The sequence below is a fragment of the Scatophagus argus genome, chromosome 23, assembly GCF_020382885.2.
Source record: "Scatophagus argus isolate fScaArg1 chromosome 23, fScaArg1.pri, whole genome shotgun sequence".
Taxonomy (NCBI): domain Eukaryota; kingdom Metazoa; phylum Chordata; class Actinopteri; family Scatophagidae; genus Scatophagus; species Scatophagus argus.
In genome coordinates, this window is record NC_058515.1 from 10,094,033 (window position 1) to 10,111,344 (window position 17,312).

Here is a 17,312-nt window from a genome sequence, read left to right on the forward strand (position 1 = left end):
GGCGGCTGCACTGCGTGGCGTTGTGTCTGAATCCACCGTCTTAACGCTGACCTCTTCTTCTTTTCATCATCTCTCCGCTGACTCTGCTGTCAGAGTATTTACAGATGCACAACTTGCAATTAAACAACTCTCTCCTTCATGACCCCAAAAATAGAATGAAAACAATTAATTACTGTTAACCCATACTGGTGGTATAATTATCAGCATACAGCCACCAAGCTAATTCCTACACACACACACACACACACACACACACACACATACCTAGTTTCTCCTCTCCTCACCTTCCTTTTAACTTCTGTCTAAATTTAGAGAGAGAAAGAGTCAGATATTGGTATGAAACTCCTGGGGAAAGGAATGCAGGAGGCAGGCTGTCTGTAATTAGGTTGAACCACTTCTTGCCATTGTTAACATCCTGCTTTAATATGAGAAGGACCCCTCCCTGACCCTCCAAGGCATCTTCATTTCTGCATGATGTCTATCTTTCCCACATGCCTCCTTTTTCACCCCTCTTCCTCTTCTCGAGCTGCATCTCTTTCTCTTCTTGATTACGGTATTCCACATTGCCTCTTCTGTCTTTATCTTTTCTCTTTTGTACCCCTCCGTGCTCTTTCTTTCTCTCAGTCACTCTCCTTGGCCTTTCATACAAGCCTAATTTCTTTCTCTGTCTCTGTCTCTCCCTCCCTCTCTCACTTTTTTTTTTGTAGAAATTCATGCTCCTTCCATCCATCCATCCCTTTCTCTGCCCCCGCTCTCCCTAACTGACTGTGCCGCCTGGTATATTTTTGGCTGCCTGGTCTCTAGAAATAGGCTTTTTGAGGATGGCAAGGTCACTTGGCTTAATTAAGAATTGCGAAACGGAGTCATAAGTTCACTTGCTTTTCTTCCACTATTCATCCTTCCATTGCTTCCTTCACACTCGGGTGTCTTCGCAGGACATGGCGGCGGTGTGCAGTTCAGTTAAGGGAACGTACAGTAATCGTGCGTGGCAATCACCACGAGCTATTGTTCACAGGACTGCAGAGAATCAAAATTCAGGTCAAGCCCGTTGAAGAGCGAGAGAAAAAAGAGATGTGTCTGTTTTTTTTTTTTTTTTTTCATACTTTGCAATGATAATGACATTATCGACATGAATAATGCAGTGTCTGCAACGACCCCCTTTTTTCCCCCTCCTTTTTCATAACCCAGTGATTTTCACGTCGCCACAGAAGCATAATGTCCTGTCCTCCGGTTCAGTCTGTTGCAAGAACGTTACTACAGTCTGAGGTGTTCTTAGCCTTTTTCCAACTACGTTAAGGGCATTTCTGCCTGTTATGCTTACCACATCTCGGTTTGAATACTGATTCTGTGGTGGTATCATTCTGTCCTTGCTTCTTTAGAAGTGATAATATTGAAGCCTGATTTTTTATTTATTTATTTATTTTGCCCCTTCTGTCTCCTTTTCATATTGACAATGACCCAGTACTTTAATTGCCATTGTCAAGGGAAACTGTAAAGAGGGTCATGAAGCCTCCAGTGCATCATCCTCCTTATTTAGATGCCTCCACTAGTGCTGCTGGGGGAAAACATGAGGATAATGAAACAATACACTCACAGCCCAATCCCACTTTACCCAGCGAGCACTTCATGTGTTATACCCAAATCCCCAGTACAGCATGCCTGACTGTTTTTAAATGTGTGAGAAGTTGGTTTTTCTGCTTCCTAACACTCAGCTGACAGCACTCTGTGTTATTCTTGTGTTTCGGCTTCTTTAATACAACATAATTCAATTTTCAGGCCATTTCCTGCACCTCCATTTTAAATTTACTGGTCCACGTATTTCAAGTCTATCATTTGAGTTATTTGTTTTGATGTCAAAGTTCACGTCAATGCAAATTTGTCCTTGTTTCCTTAACAGCTGATATGAAAACGTATAGAATGAGTTTGTATCCTGGCAGCAGCTTTTTGATTGAAATGCTTCTTGTCCAAGAACTCCGTGCCATTCATCAAAGTTACTGCTCGAAAGGGAACAGGGAAGCTATTTTCTGCAAATAAATTTGACGCTGTATTGATGGGTTATGGCTCGAGTTTGATGAGAATGTCTGTCAGTGGCGTTTCAAATTGAGTGAGATCCTAGCCGGTGGTAATCCAACTTGGAGTTACACATCTATTGATGCAAACAATGTGCTGGAAAACAGTAATTGTGGCTCTACAGACACAGATAATAGGAGTACGCAACAATTCAATAACATTATTAGCATGCATGGAGCTGCTTGTGTTGATACTGTTAATTTACTGGGTGTTTTAGCGGTGCTCTTATCTGTCTGCTTATGCGTCTCTCTGTGTTTAGGAGATGTACTCCAAAGGTATGGTCCTGGCCAGCGCTATCAGACAGGTGCGAGGACTGGGTGACAACAAGTTTGAGGTCGTCACCTCCTTACGGACCTTCATATTCCGGGCGGAAAGAGAAGGTACAACAAGTGCATTCTTCATTTTGCAGTCATCTATCAGCTGCTCATTCTGTGCTTTCTGCCTGTCATTCGACCTCTGTCTCTCTGACCGTCTGATTGTCTGGCCTTGTTTTTGTCTTCTCCTCCTCCCTTTTCTCTCTGTTTGTCTCTTTGTAGTCTAATACCTACCTCACCTTCTCTAAATGCCTCTGTGATGATCTTCTGTCTCACCTCTTTCTCTCTTTTTGTTCCTCTTTCTTCTTGTACAGTTTTTCTTACTGCTCTCAGTGTGATTGTAGGTTCTGCATCACTCAAAATCGTTTTTGCAAGATTAATTTGCATTAATTGCTTTTATTTCCAGAGCGATGAGAGCATTGGTACCACTCTTTTGTCTCTTTGGTAAATATAAAGGTACTGGCAGCAACCAGTTAGCTTTGCTTAGCATTGAGACTAAAAACAAGGAAACAGCTAGCCTGCCTTTAAAGCCAGCACCATAATAAATACAGCTAGTAAAAACACGTTACAGCTTGTTTGTTTAGTATGATAAGCAAATTCTTGTTTCCAACACACATTGTGTAAATAATAAAGAGTCATTAGGCCTGTTATTTAACTTTGTCACTGAGTAGGCTAGCAGGATACAGTGGTGCTTAGGGAGATCTTGGTGGCAGTAATGACTTCATGTCTGTCTGAACCTGTGTTGTTAAGTCAGTGTAAAGGGGCAGACTGTGTAAAAAAAAAAAAAAAACATATTCTCAAATCTCCCTGGAACTGTCCTTTAATAGTCTCATTCCTTCTTCCTTTCTTCATCCTTCTGTCAGACAAAACGAAGTAAGACTCGTCTCTTCTTATCGTCTTTCAGCTGGAAGCTTTGTCTGTGTCGGCTTTAATGAGAGGGGAAAGAGACACTTTCCGCTTCTTACCTCCTGCCTTCTTGATGGCAGTCTATTAGGCAGCTCAGGTCAAACTGCTCATTCACTAATCGAGGGTCCGTTCTGGGGTCAGATGCTGGCTGCCCTTTGATTCTCGTGAATGAGCGAGATCGGTGAAACAGTGTTCTTAGTTATGGTGTTGAGAAGCTTCCTCTTGTTGCGTGGTGCTGTGTGAATATTTGAGAACATGTTAGACCTACACAGGCATTAACGAACAGATCATTGAAACCTCAATGGAAGTTATTGACATATTATTGACATCTGCCGAGCCTGGAAAAGACTGATCATTATTTGACCTACTCGTCATTGGTACTGAGCATCTCTGTTGAGCTGTTCAATGCTCAGGTAGAAATTTATCAGAAAACTTTTAAAGGTCTATGTCAGTGTTCAGCTTTTTTTCTGCTGCCCCAAAGCTGCCATAGTATATATATTAATACATGAATATACAGTTCTTGCTGTGAAGGAATGTAAGTACACCTATTTGAGTAATGTACCTAAGTACAAATTTGAGGTACTTGTAAAGTTACATTTTATGCTACTTTGTACTGCTATGTGTGTTGGTCAGTCCCAATTGTTGTGATCTTAGCAAACATTTGCATTTGTTTGTATAAAAAAAAAAAAAGAGCAACAGAACATTTAAATACTTGCCCTTCAAACTTTTGTTCATTTGTTTCCACCACGCTAAGCACAAGCGCGACCAAGCGCGTGCATCATTGTATTGATGACTGCCAGCTTTTTTTGCGGGTCCTCAGTTGCGTCATTTATCACACTGTCTGCTAAGCTGATCGTCATACGTCACGCTCAGCCGTCCTGACAAGAGCTGGGAGGGGAGACGACTGTCTGATTTGGGAGTGGCATCTGACCGCCTGGGATCGGTGGGAAGCCTCTCACAGAGGTTGCTTCTGCCACCAGAGAAGGAGTTGGGAGGAGAGACGGAGAGGGAGAAAGAAAAGAAAGAGAGGAGGAGGATAAAACATGGCCTCATCACCTCATGCATCTTTAAACAGGCCCACTCGCCTTGTGGCAGAGAGTCATCAATCTTGGGGGAAACACATGAGAAAGAGAGCGACACGAGGAGACAGGGGGAAAGAAGGAGTTGGTTAGTGAAGTAGAGGGAAGAAGCTGCTGGACTGATGCACTGGGGGCGGAAGGGGGGAGAAGATGGTGGAGTGATGGTCAGAGTAGTTGGTGAGATTGTTCAAGGCATCCAGCAGGGATTATTAGAGGAAGGGGATCGAAACAAGGGAAAGGAAGGACTTAAACGAGGGGATGCGATGGAGAGAGGGAGACTCGCAATCTCGGTGTGAAAAGCAGCAGAGAGGTAAAGGCGGTGACGACAGGGAGAGATGAAAAGGGCAGAGTGAAGATGGAGAGAGGGAAAAGGAGGAGGGAGAAGTGAGTGAATAATTGAAGGCCACCGGAGAGAGTGTGCACACAGCTGTCGGCTGATTCTCCACTTGGTCCACAGGTGGCCTCTTCCCTCAGGTACTGTCAGCTCAAGAGAGGAGAGATGGAAGGAGGAAGTAAGGCAGGCAGGGGGAGAAAAGGAGGGAAGAAAATGGAGTGAGGGAGGGAATGATGGAGAGAGTCATGGCAGCGATGGGGGAGAGGAAAGCGTGAGGGGAAAAGGAGAGTTTGGCAGGAAGTGACAGGGAGGAGAGTGATGGAAAACGGTCAGGACAAGAAGGATAGGTGCAGAGGGGATGCAGACAAATACGCTTCAAGGGAAAAGATGGGATTTATGTTGTAAAGAAATGTTGATGATTTGTATTCTGATGCTTTGGCAATTGCCTTTCCACAAGCCTGCTCCAAACACATGATGGTTTTGTTTGAGATGACAGGTGAAGAGGTAAAGAGATGTAGAGAATAAGAAAGAACTACAAAACGATTGGGAAAAGACCAGAGAGAGAATGATGTCAGAAATAGAACCTTGGGATACATAGAGTGGAAAGTGCACTATGCATTTTATTTTGCATTATTTGGCTTTAGTCTTTCCCTCTCCCCCACCCTTTCTTCTGCAGTAATTTATTTTTTGGCCAAATGGGGGCAGTGCAATAACCTGTAAGCACAACCCTAACATATTATTGGCTTCTGAAGCTGCTAATGTTAAACATGTTAGCTATCAGTTGCCTTGTTTCATGTTCTGCAGGTACAAAGTAGCAACACGTTTTTGTGTCTGATGTGTCTCTCAGTCCATGTGCTGGGTAGAAGTTGGTTTCTTTGTGCTAAAAACAGCTGCCTGGGGTTGTGGAGTGGTCACACTGAATGAGAACACAAATGTTGTTGGCTCCAAAACCAAAACCAAGTAGCTTGAAAGATGCCAGCACACTGTGTGGAAGTGAGCTGTATTGGATGATAATTATTATGAGCCACAGCTTTCACAGAACACAAAATAAATGCAGCCCAGCAACAGGATGCTTTTGTTTTGTTTGATTAACATTAGCTACTGAGTTAGTGTTGAGCATACATGTTAAAGCCATGAGACAACTGAGCCACGTCCACTGTGTCTAGCCAGCGAAGTTTTTCCTTGTTAAGTGACAATTAAATTTTAATGGATTCTATCTAAAATGCTGGATTTTTGAAGAGTCAAAATATGCACATTTTTGTTCCCATAAATGTCACTTGTAGAGAATTCTGGCCGAAGCCTGGGACATTTAAACAGTTGGAAGATAAATAATCCAAACTGTTTAGCAAACTATTTTTTATGACAATGAATCTAAATGACAGTATTTTCAGGAACACCGCAGTTTCTGTTTCTTATTAACTGACACATGCAGATACCAGTCATGTACATGTGTGTTGGGGTGAGAGGATTGAAATGAGAGAGAAACAAAGCAAGTGACCACAATCCCTCTGCTTTGTGTATATTTCCTTTCTCTTTCTTTCTTTTTTTTCTTTTTTATTCCTGTTGATGGAGACTGCGTGGGTGGCTTCTAAGATCTCTGCTGAGTGTTGAGTGGACCTGGCTCTCTTCTCATCCACTTTCAATGAGGATTATCTGCCGCTCTCCTCGTCTCTCTCTCTCTATGCAAAGCAGAATAGTCTTTTTAAACACATGGCTGTACATATATCCCTTAACGAGCGATGGAACTAGACAAGGCTTTTGGGCTTTGTTGTAGGACGGTAGCTGTGCTTTCTTCTTATATGCATGCGGAGGTGAGGGCATGTTTTCACACTGAGTGAAAATAATTTTGGCAAGCATGCTGGAGGTTCATGTGTTACGCTGTGCATGCAAACAAACAAAAACTTATATCATGTACAAGACGCATTCAGGCACACAAGTCAGATGCACATATGCTAACATGCAGGCGTATAGGCACTGCCGCTGTATCTCAAGTCTTTCTCGAAGCCTCCCACTTCCTTCCTCGCTCCAGTCCTCCCTCCCGCGCTCAGATTGACAGCTTGGGCGAAGAGGAGAGTGGAAGGGAGTGAGGAAGGCCCTGAATAAATGAACAGGCAAATAAGTGAGCGCAGGACAGGTAATGGAACTCAGAAAGCAGGGTGGGAACAGAACAGTAAAGCCTAGTGATGTAAAGAGCAGTCAATAATTGAGTAGGCTATTCATTATTGATACCATGTCTTTGTAAATTCATAAGAATGTGGCGGGCGGGCGGGCGGGGGAGGCAATTCTGAGTTTGGGACCGGTTGCGGATGCAGTATTTGGGAGCTCAGGAGGGGTTAGTGTGTGTAGGAGTAGGATACTCATAGAGGAGCAACTTTCTTCAGAAGTGTACATGTTTGGTGGATATGCATGCATGCAAGGTCAAAGATGAACGCGTCTGAGGGTGATACAAACTCACGGATGGAATGAAAGAGTGGAGTTTGGAGTGTAAAATAATACAGGAAACGCACATTCACAACGGTACTCATGAATTATAATGTTTTTCACAGAGAGACACGTGTGGATATAATTAGATCCAAAATGCTGTCGACCCAAATAGAGACAACAGCGACACTAACAGCAGCGTGATGAGCCACCCGTTAACAAGCACCTGTGGTCAGAGACAGTAGGAAAAATGCTGCATGTATTATTTGCTGGATTCATTGATTATTCGTTGTAGCTCAAAAAAAATCCCATAGTCCACGGCGAAGTTATCAAAAGCCTTGTTTTGCTTGACTGAACACTCAAAAACCCAAAGATATTCAGGTTACTATCATATATGACAAAGAAAAACATCAAATACTCATGAGTTCAAATGTTAGGAATTTTTGCATGCAATTGATTAACCACATAAATATTTTGTTGACTGACTAATTAATTCATCCATTAATCATTGCAGCTCTAGAGAAGTGCAAGAAAAACTTGACACTATTTGACTTATTGAAACACCCGAGGCTTTATTAGAGTGAATATAATTTGCCAAACCCTGGATATTGATTACTGTAACCACCTGCAGCTAAGGTCAGTGGTTCCATAACAAACTTTCCATCTTTTCAAAACTTGCTCTGAAGGTTGGAAGCTTGAACACAAAGTTTCTGGTTATATATAATACTGTTGGGTCATATTTTTTTCCCTTGATGTATTTGCAGGAATATATTGTTGCAAGAGATGGTTTTAGAGAAAACTACTAACCACAATCTCATACATCTACAGCTGATATGATATGAAATCAGACACTTAATCTTAGCACACCTTTATACTCTGTCTTGTTGGAAGTGTTTGATTTACCAAAGTCCTCTCTTCCAGCTTGATGTACATACAGGTTACTTCTTTAGGATCGTGTAGTAGTGGCAGCCATTATTGATGCTGGCTTGGATAGCATAAAAGGAACTGAGCATATTGCAGGAACCCCGGGGGACAGAAGTCACATTTACTCCCAGTTATTCAGACAGTCCAAGGTATGACTTAAATTAACTGTTAAAGACTATGCGCTAACTATGTGTAAATTCATCTTTGTCATGTAGTTAATGAGATGTCCAGTGAATCCCTTTTTCACCAGTCCAGTACTTGGACTCCTTTACTGCATCACTCTGAGGTGCATTGAGCAGGACACTGATTCCCTACCAGCTCCAGGCCTTTTGTTCTTGAGATGAGCATTGGGAAGACAGTGGAAAAGACGCTTTTTTTCATTGTGGAGATCAATAAAAGTATCACAAAAACAATTATTCCCTCAATTCTTACATACGCATGCTTCAACAGTATAATTTGCGCCCTTGGCCTACACAGCTAATACAATTGATTTTGGCGACATGATTTGTGTGACGATGGTCTTTCCTCTTTTGGCAAAGAACTGGCCTGTAATAAGCACATTAATGGATAATAGAATAAAACTGAGGAGTGATTACACCAAGTAAAGGCTTCTCCTCTGTACCCTGAACATCTTAATAGAATACACAGGAACCTTTCAGCAATACAGGGATCAAGTCCTCTATTTGGGGTAAATTCATGAGATCCTCCATCCTGTCCTTGTTGTTTGCTTAAATTAGTGTGTGTCCAAAAATGCATTCCCTGTCTGACCACACTGATGCTTACTGTTGTTCTGAGAGCATCACTTTGCCACTTTGTGCATTTCAGTCAGAGTATTGTTTGGATGACACGTTGACAGCTGCACAGGTTTGAATTGAAGCATGTTTACTTTTCAAAAACTTTGTTTTATGTCATTTTTTTCAAGGAATCTTGTTCTTCCCATGAGTTTACATAGTTTTTTTGATTTCCTTTTCTTGGTCTTTTTCTGTCTTGTATTAAAACCTTACAATAGTGGGTGCTACTTCGGACCTGTGATGTGCGTCTGTGTGTTTACGGTCTTTTGGTATTTGTGTTTCCGCATTGCTGGCTTTGATAGCATGATGTCTTGGGTGGTAGGGGAATGGGCTTTACAGCACCAATTTCGTGTCTTCTTTTATGTTCCTTTGAAAAGTTGCAGAGGAAGATTTTTGAGAGGCCTTTTGAGTTCACGTTGTTTGAATGTAAACCCTGGTTGGAACATGATGCAATACGCTACACTTGAACCATTTAACTGTGCTGTAATCCAAGGTGATTTTCAACAAGTAAGAGATTTCGTGTCCTTTCCGAGGACAAACCATTTTTGAAGACACCGAACATCTGCGGTGGTACTTGTCGCATGCCCCCCACCCCCTAAACAGAGATAGGATGTGGGTCTGAGAACCACGCCTTCTGAGCTCAGTGAAGTCTGAAGTGGGCCATCTCTGGGATGTCTGTTTGACTGCTTGCATGCCAAGAATCTCTCAGGGACACTTTTTTGTAAGTGCCAGCATCTTTTTTTGTTTTTGTTGTTCCCAGTGCCAACCAGAAAAAGGCACTCTCCACGTACTTAATTTCAAAAATGTCTGAACTTTTCAGAAAGGACCTGGGGTCATCATTGTCGCTTTTTTCAGGAAACCAATGAAATAAAAGATGGTTCAGAACTCGTCTTCCGCCACCCTGGTAACCAAGAAAAAAACTTTGTTTCGTTGTGGCTGTGTCTGTCTAGTTGGACCTTTATCGGACATGAAGTAGAACAGAAATAGAAAGACTGGTCGTATACTGAATGTGGCCGGAGACTGCTGCGCTGTTAACTGTGTAGTCAACCCTCTGTTAAAATACGTTATTTCCCCATTACCCACAAATTCATGGTGCTAAAGTTACCTTAATAAGCTTACTAGCTTCAGTTGATAACAACAATAGTTTGAAAAATTACCTCGCATTATCAGTGAATATAAATCTTTGCATTTTTACCACATCAGATCAGAGTGATAGTACAGCTGAAATAAAATGCTCTGTGAAATGTATTCACACCTTTCTGTCACTTTGCTCCATTGTTTCCAGGTTGAGAGACATTTGCAGATTCACAAAAGTGTCTGCGTCACAATAGAGACTGTGTTTTTAATGATATATTTTAATTAAGTGGTGTGTCTGACTCAAATTACTGCAGCCCCATCTTGCTCGAGGCTTGCAAAGCTCAGGCTAGCAGCTATCTGTATCTCATAGCTCACCTTGTGTTTCATTTACCCTTAATTTTAGTCTGGAATCTTCTATATCTGTGTGCAGCAGATGTTTTACAGCCAGTGTAACTCGTTGAAGGGTGCAAAAATTATGAATTAGCAATGTGTTTCAAAGACTTGAGGATGCTCCAGTCTCTGTTTTTCCTTTCTTTATTTCGCTCTCTTGCTTCTCACTCTCTTTCACACACTTACACTTCTGTCCACATTCACCGTCTACCTCACTTTCTCTGTGTTTCTGTCTCTCACTCGTGCACGTGTCCACAGGGGAGCGCCAGGAGTGGATGGAAACTCTTCAGACGGCCACGCGCCCCCCCGCCTGCGGCTCCCAGATGCGCTCCGACAGCCTCCCCCACCCCTCCTCCACAAACAAGCGAGGCTTGTTGGAGCTCCGTGGTTACAAAGGCAGAGTGCTGGTGTCCCTGGCGGGGAGTAAAGTCAGGCTCTGCAAAACAGAACAGGTACTTCCAACACCACCGGGACTTCCTCTCTGCAGGATGACAGTTTCCTGTTTGAAATGGAAGATAATAATCACAGCCTATTTGAAGCAGATAAGGCAGAGATGGAGATGTTCATGAAAGGTATAGAGTTGGCCATGAATGTGTAATGCACAAATGTAAATATATATGTGAAGAAACTCCAGGGCTCACTGAGATATATTGTGCTCCATTTTTGGTGGGATGTAGGGAAAGAGCTGATGTAACTAAACCTTATTAGCAGGTGTAATTGGGACAGTGTTGGTCAAAATCAGCTCCTTTCCATGTCTGGATTTAAAAACTTGGGAGCCAGCGTTAAAAATGTGTGTAAAATATTACTCAAGGCCTCTCTTTGGATCTACAGGACAGGTAATAATATAGTACCCATCTTTTGGCTCTTCATCTTTTTGTAATGTTGATGTTGGTGGTTTGGGGCGCAGCTCCTTCCCTGCTTCCCTTCCGTGTGCAGGCCAGCCAGGCAGCAGCACGAGAAGCGGCTCTTTTTGCTTTTGGTGCTAAATCGCCCTTTGCTCAGTCAGAAATTTCTTTGTGCATCCTTGTTGCCCTAATTCCACACACTAAGCACCAAATGCCTTGATGGTCAGCCCAAGTAGCCCAATGTGTGAAGTGCCCCTTTGGTTCACCTATTTGACCTTTCCCTGGCCTACGCACCCCTCTAGTCAGATTATTACTGCTCTGCTGTGACCTATAGGGCAAACACGACCCCTTAATAGTGAGTAATTGTGCTGTGGTAGCACCTCTTTTTCATTTTGAATGCCTGTGCACGCCACTGCTGGTTAATCCCTCACAAATCTGCCTCTCACAAATTGTCTTGTTTATTCTGAGAGCTTGATGTGTGTGCTTTATTTGTAGGCATAAGTCCTTTAATTACAGGCATGTTGCAGTTAAACCATCAGCTCTTTCATTACAAGCACAATGACAACAGTTTCAAGATATATGTATATGGTCGTACAGGGTTTTTTGATATATGCAGTAATGTAATTCTTGTTAATGCTTTCAGAAAGTGTGTTTTTCTTCTGCATTACTATCTTTTGAACGAAACTTCTGCAGTGTATTTATGGAAGACAATGTCTATATTAACAGTGTCAGCCTATTCTCACTTCTGTTAACTCTGCACTTACCCACTGATTCAGGAAACTAATTAGTTATTCACAAAGATACTATCTATTTAAATATACCCAGTGGTTTAAATTAATGTTTATACAGTAGCTCTTTTGGACTACTAATCATGGATTTCTTATTTTATCAAGCAAGACATTCTAGTTATTCTGATCTTTTCAGTGACAATCCGTGGTTTAGATGCTAAGAACTAACACTAAGTAAAACTTGAGTTTCCACACCAAAAAAGGTTAGTCCTGTCTTAACCTCAGTACTCTGGCTGTTTTCTGCTTGTGAATTCCTGAGCTTCTTTTCCAGCAAATATCAAGAGTGCTGCACCTGCCTTTTAAGCTTTATGTGGCTTTATTCCCATTACCCTGACTTCATATGTACTTCATAATTCATGGAACTGCTCAGTGTCATGTTTACTGTCTGGTATACTTTTCATGTCCTGTCTTGTTTTTGCACCTTTGGGTGGATTTTCATAAACTATGAAGGGCTCCTCCAGTGATTTGCAGTTTCATAAATCTTTTGAGAAATCACATGGTCAAACTGAAGCAGCAGAGGACAAGATATCCAGACTTTTTTATTCCCTATATTGGTCAAGCTCCAAAAACACTGAATCCTGCCCTGTAAATGTTCATATCTTTCAAACTTTTTATTCTCGTAACAACCACAGATTTCGTTTTTAAATTTTTAATTGTGTGCAGAATAACCAAATTAGTGACAGCATGTTAATTTAGGAGCCTCGGAGGTGGTAGAAGCAGTATTTTTTTAACACTGGACAGAGCCGGGCTGGCAAGTCTTTATGCTAAGTAAGCTAACTGCCTCCTGGCTTTAGCTCCATACGTCCATGCTGTAAAAACATGAGTGATATTGATCTTCTTGTGTTTCCTCACAGTATGATGTAAGGTTTATGTAGGCTGCTCAACTTTTAAATGCTTGAGTAAAATAAGCTGAGTATTGCTGTGTTAGTGTTAGCATCCTAACACTAATAGGGATTTGTATTTGTTTCAGAGATAATTTTGGAGGCTGTTTTTGATACGTGCCCATTAAGGTCCAAAAAAAGTCAGCAGAGTCTGTTAAGTAGCCTATTTGTTTAGTGTTAGACTAATACCAGAGACACTGTAAGAGATCCTATCAGCCTGTTAGAACTCTTTTTGATAACTCACATCTCCTCTGAGCTGCAGAATAAAGAAGAGATAAGTTTTCTTTTAGTCATAGTTTCTCTGGAGTCTTTTCATTTGATGTGAGTCCAATTAAGCCCTTATAGTCTCTGCTCACGTACAGAGACTGGCAGCAAGATATCCTATCTAAGATGTAAAGATACCTCATATGCAGTGATACTATTTCTTAAAGTGCCTTGAACGTATTGGTGTGCATATTTGATAATGCTACACACATTCAACTCATTTCCTTCCCCTCCTTGGCTCTCATTTTGCTTCGCTCGCTCTCTTAGTTTTGCTGTTTGCCTTTCATTATTTTCTTCATTAGCGTGAACAAACATCTTTGTTAGAATTCTCTTTTGGGTATCACTCCATGTCAGCACATTTCCACTTCCTTGATCTGAGACAGCAGAAGGAACGAGAGGGGAAGAGAGAATCAGAGAGAGAGAACAAATTAATTGTATTATTTCAGCTTACAAGCTAAATCCCCGTTATGAATGCAGAAGCAGCGGCAGTGCATTTTGCAGACAGGGAGGGAGGCGGCAAATGGAAGACAAGGGAATAAGAGATAGACACAAAGAGACAGAAGTGGAAAAATGAAGTGAATTGGATGGAGGGAACGCCTGGTGCAGAGGTCGCATGAGTGAGAAACGAGCGTTGGTGGTTTTTAAGAAAAAGGAGAGAGTAATGGAGAACGAGAGCGCAGGGAGAGAGGCAGACCGTTGCCCCGTTCAAGTTCAGTGGAGTGGAGTATTTAATCTAACATGATGAACGAGCTATTGGAAACATCATCCTCCCTGCTCCTCCTTCAACACCCCTACCCCATTTCTCACGGACCGTAAGCCTTGCGATGAAGCTGTATTTAAGGTCATTTAAACACCAAGGTAGAGAAAGTCAGACGGTGTGCAAAGAGTGTCACACACACACACACACACACACACGTTTACGCAGAGAATAATCTCCTCGCCATGGGCTGCGTACTGTAGGCAGATCGGTACAGAAATGGTAACTAGTTTTCACGTCTTATCATCTCATACATCACACGTGCTCTCTGGTTAGCTGAAGGATTGACTGATCGTTGGATAGTCATATTTCTTACTGTCATCTTCTATGTAATTTAGCTCCTTGTTAGCATAGCTGAACCCAGTTTTGCAAGTAAAATCTTGGTTGAAACACACAAGAAAAGCCTTTTTCTCTCCCTTTAATTCCTGTTTAGCAAAAGATACGCATACAGTAGAGCCTTCTGTGGTGGAAAAGGTACTCTGAGTATACAATAACAGGAAGACTGAGGATTTAATTAATCTCTGCTTTAATTAAATCTGTTTCTCATTTGCTCCTCTCCATATCTTCGTTGTAACAATTAACATCATCCCAAGACTGCAAGGCCGTTTTGTAGAATTTGTGACACAAAAATGAATCTTGTTTCACCAAGACGCCCCTAGTGTAATGTGTCTTGTTCCTTTTTTGCACCTGATGCAGCTAAAAGATATTTGGAGGTGTGTCCTGTTCATATATAAATGTGACTGCGCTTCTCTCTTCTTTTAGCTCTATTTTGATCTCCAACTCCAACTCCTGAGGACAGTATGTGTCTCTGCTACATGCTCCACAGTGTTAATTAGCTAGCTCAAAAACTAGACATTAAGTGAAGTATTGGAGTTGGTAGGATGTCTGATGAGTATGAAGGTCAAAATTTCATGGCAACCCATCCAAAAGTTTTTGAGATATTTCAGTCTGGACCAGATTGGAGGATTGACACTGCCACCCCTAGAGTCCTGTTGCTGGCATGTCTAAAAAATATTGATTAGCACATCTTTGAATATTAAATTGAATTTGTGGAGTTTTATGTGATCAAGCATGTGATTCACGCCAGATCCAGCCAGACTGACTGATGAAATTGACTCACATGGGATTAGAAACTCAACCTCCGGATCTTTTATTTTGCCAACCCTCATTTTACCAACTCGGTTAAACTCGCGCTGAAGCAGCAGTCGGACTCATAAAGTCTTCATAGCTTTTTTCCACATGCAGAGCAAAGCTTTATGAAATATTTTGGAACAAATGACTGACAGACCAACTCACTGACTTATACTGGATGCAGGTTGCAGTTTTAAAATCCCTTCTCTCTTAAATACATGGCTTTCAGAATAAATATGTAGTTTTTACCTGAGATGTTGAACATTAGTGAATATAAAGTTGCTTTTTTGTTCAGGTTTAGTATCAGAGTTTCTGGTCTCTTTTGTTTGTCCTGTCTCACTGTTTGATGTTTAAAATAATCCAAAGACTTTTTGTCTCCTTTGAGTGTGTGCTCTCTCTTACCTACCTCTGCGAGGCGATTTTTGCCCGCATGCTTTGAGAGCATCTTAAGCTCCTGAGTGGACATGGAGTTGGAGATGGAAATAGAAGCTGTATTCACTTGTCTGGTCTCTTTTTGAGCCACTCGGAACTGCGGGATGAGTGACTCACACAATAAGAGGTTGGAAAGCTTTGAAAAGAAATTCTAATTGCAGGCATGGCTTGAATATTCACACTGGTTTATCGCTTACCAGGTTAAGTTTATTTATTTTAGCAGCAGGAGTATGGTACATTTTCTTGATTTGAGTTTGTGAAGTTCTTCGAAATTCTCATATGGCGTGTGGACCAAAAAAAAAAAAAAAACCCTAAAATCACACATGCAAACCAAAATTTGCCTCAGGGCCTTTCCCCCTCTCCAGTTTTAAGTGCCATTATTACCACCTACCCCTCGGCTGTTGTAATTGGGTGAGTTATTTTTACCTCTAATGCCTTTCCTTGCTCTCCCCATCCCTCCCTCCCTCCATCCTTGGTGAATTAATTGGAGAGGGCAGGAGGCCACGGCACATATTGGGTTGGTAACGAGTGGCGAGGGCTGGACGGCCGCTAACACCCAGCGCTCTAATTGGCTGCCTGAGAGGGATGAGGGTCATTAGGTATAGGTGACTGCTTTGCCCCCTCAGAACAGACACACACTCCCCTATCACGCACATTCACACAGGCATGTATGTGCACATACAGTACTGTTCCTCCTCCATACTTAATCCAATGTGAAACAGGACAGTTTTACAGTAATACACATAAACCATTTATATGCTGCCTTTTAGATCCACGCCTGAACTGAATGGTTAGCGAGAATGAGCTTTGAATGAGGTTGAGTTATCCCCGCACTCTCATTATCGCGTCACGCATCTTCAAACCTTGGAACATACTGACTTTAAAGAGCAATGACTGTGTGCAGATATAATTGATAGGATAGAGGGGCAAGTTTCTGCTGCCTCTGAGCCCTCACATCGAAACTTTTATCTCAATTAGGACCTGGCCATATGGCAAATTCACTTGTTTCACTCACGCTCTCTTGCTTCTTTTCTTTCTCTGTCTATCTCCTATGTCATCCTCCTTACAGTGTCTTAATTATAGAGAATGCTTCACAGGATCTGATCTCCACACTAGCCTGTCGCTGGGCTCCTATTCCACTTGCTCTGTCTCAATATCATTGTGCAGAGCTGTTCGAAATGGAGAATAATCCCTTGAGTCTTCCACCACAGTCGTCTAAATTTGTTTGGAGTAGTTTAATTGGGGCTAATGGTGGTCAAATGAAGATTTTGACAACATTAGTCCCAATTGAACCAACCCACACAGCACTGACTCAGGTTGGGAATTCTGCAGCATGCAAATACATAAGTGACTTCCACCTTGTGTTGCAATCTGCAAAATTTGGCTGCACTATGAAGTTTGTAGCTAATTAGTTGAAGAATTCTACAAGAGACATGACATCGCTCTCCCCCACATACATAAACACACACATGCAGACACACACACACGTCTTTGCTGTACTAGGCCATGTATTCCCAAAAAGCGTCTAATCAACAAAGATGGTGTCGATTCATTTTCCTCTCTTTGTTTGGTGTAATTAGTGCAAATTGTTTTGCTGGTGAAGAACGGCACAGAAAACACACATGCTTTATAGCTGGCACAGCGTGGCGGTATTTAGCGTTCCTCACTAAGGCAGTATTTTGTAATTTGCTGTTCTGGCGCCGGTCCTGTTTTTGTTCTGGCTCTTTCTACACACTCACTCTCTTTCTGTCAACTGCTCAGCTGACCCCTCACTCATCTCACCCACTCTCTGTAAGGATTACCAAGACCTTCTTTCACTTATACTTTCTCCCTCCTTCCCTGTCCTTTGTTTTCTTGCTGTCTTTCTCTCCCCCATCTTTTGACTCACGTTTTTTGGCTTTGTCTGTG

At 42.0% G+C, this 17,312-nt stretch overlaps 1 protein-coding gene across 5 annotated transcripts in view; it reads left to right on the forward strand.

Moving 5' to 3' along the window:
• Window positions 1-17,312, forward strand: part of arap2 (ArfGAP with RhoGAP domain, ankyrin repeat and PH domain 2) — a 102,334-nt gene that overhangs the window by 16,532 nt on the left and 68,490 nt on the right. For all 5 annotated transcript variants that reach the window (XM_046381573.1, XM_046381571.1, XM_046381572.1 and 2 more), the window contains 2 exons: window positions 2,330-2,450; window positions 10,565-10,758. In XM_046381573.1, the coding sequence (XP_046237529.1) occupies window positions 2,330-2,450; window positions 10,565-10,758 (315 nt within the window). The remainder of the gene's footprint in view (window positions 1-2,329; window positions 2,451-10,564; window positions 10,759-17,312) is intronic.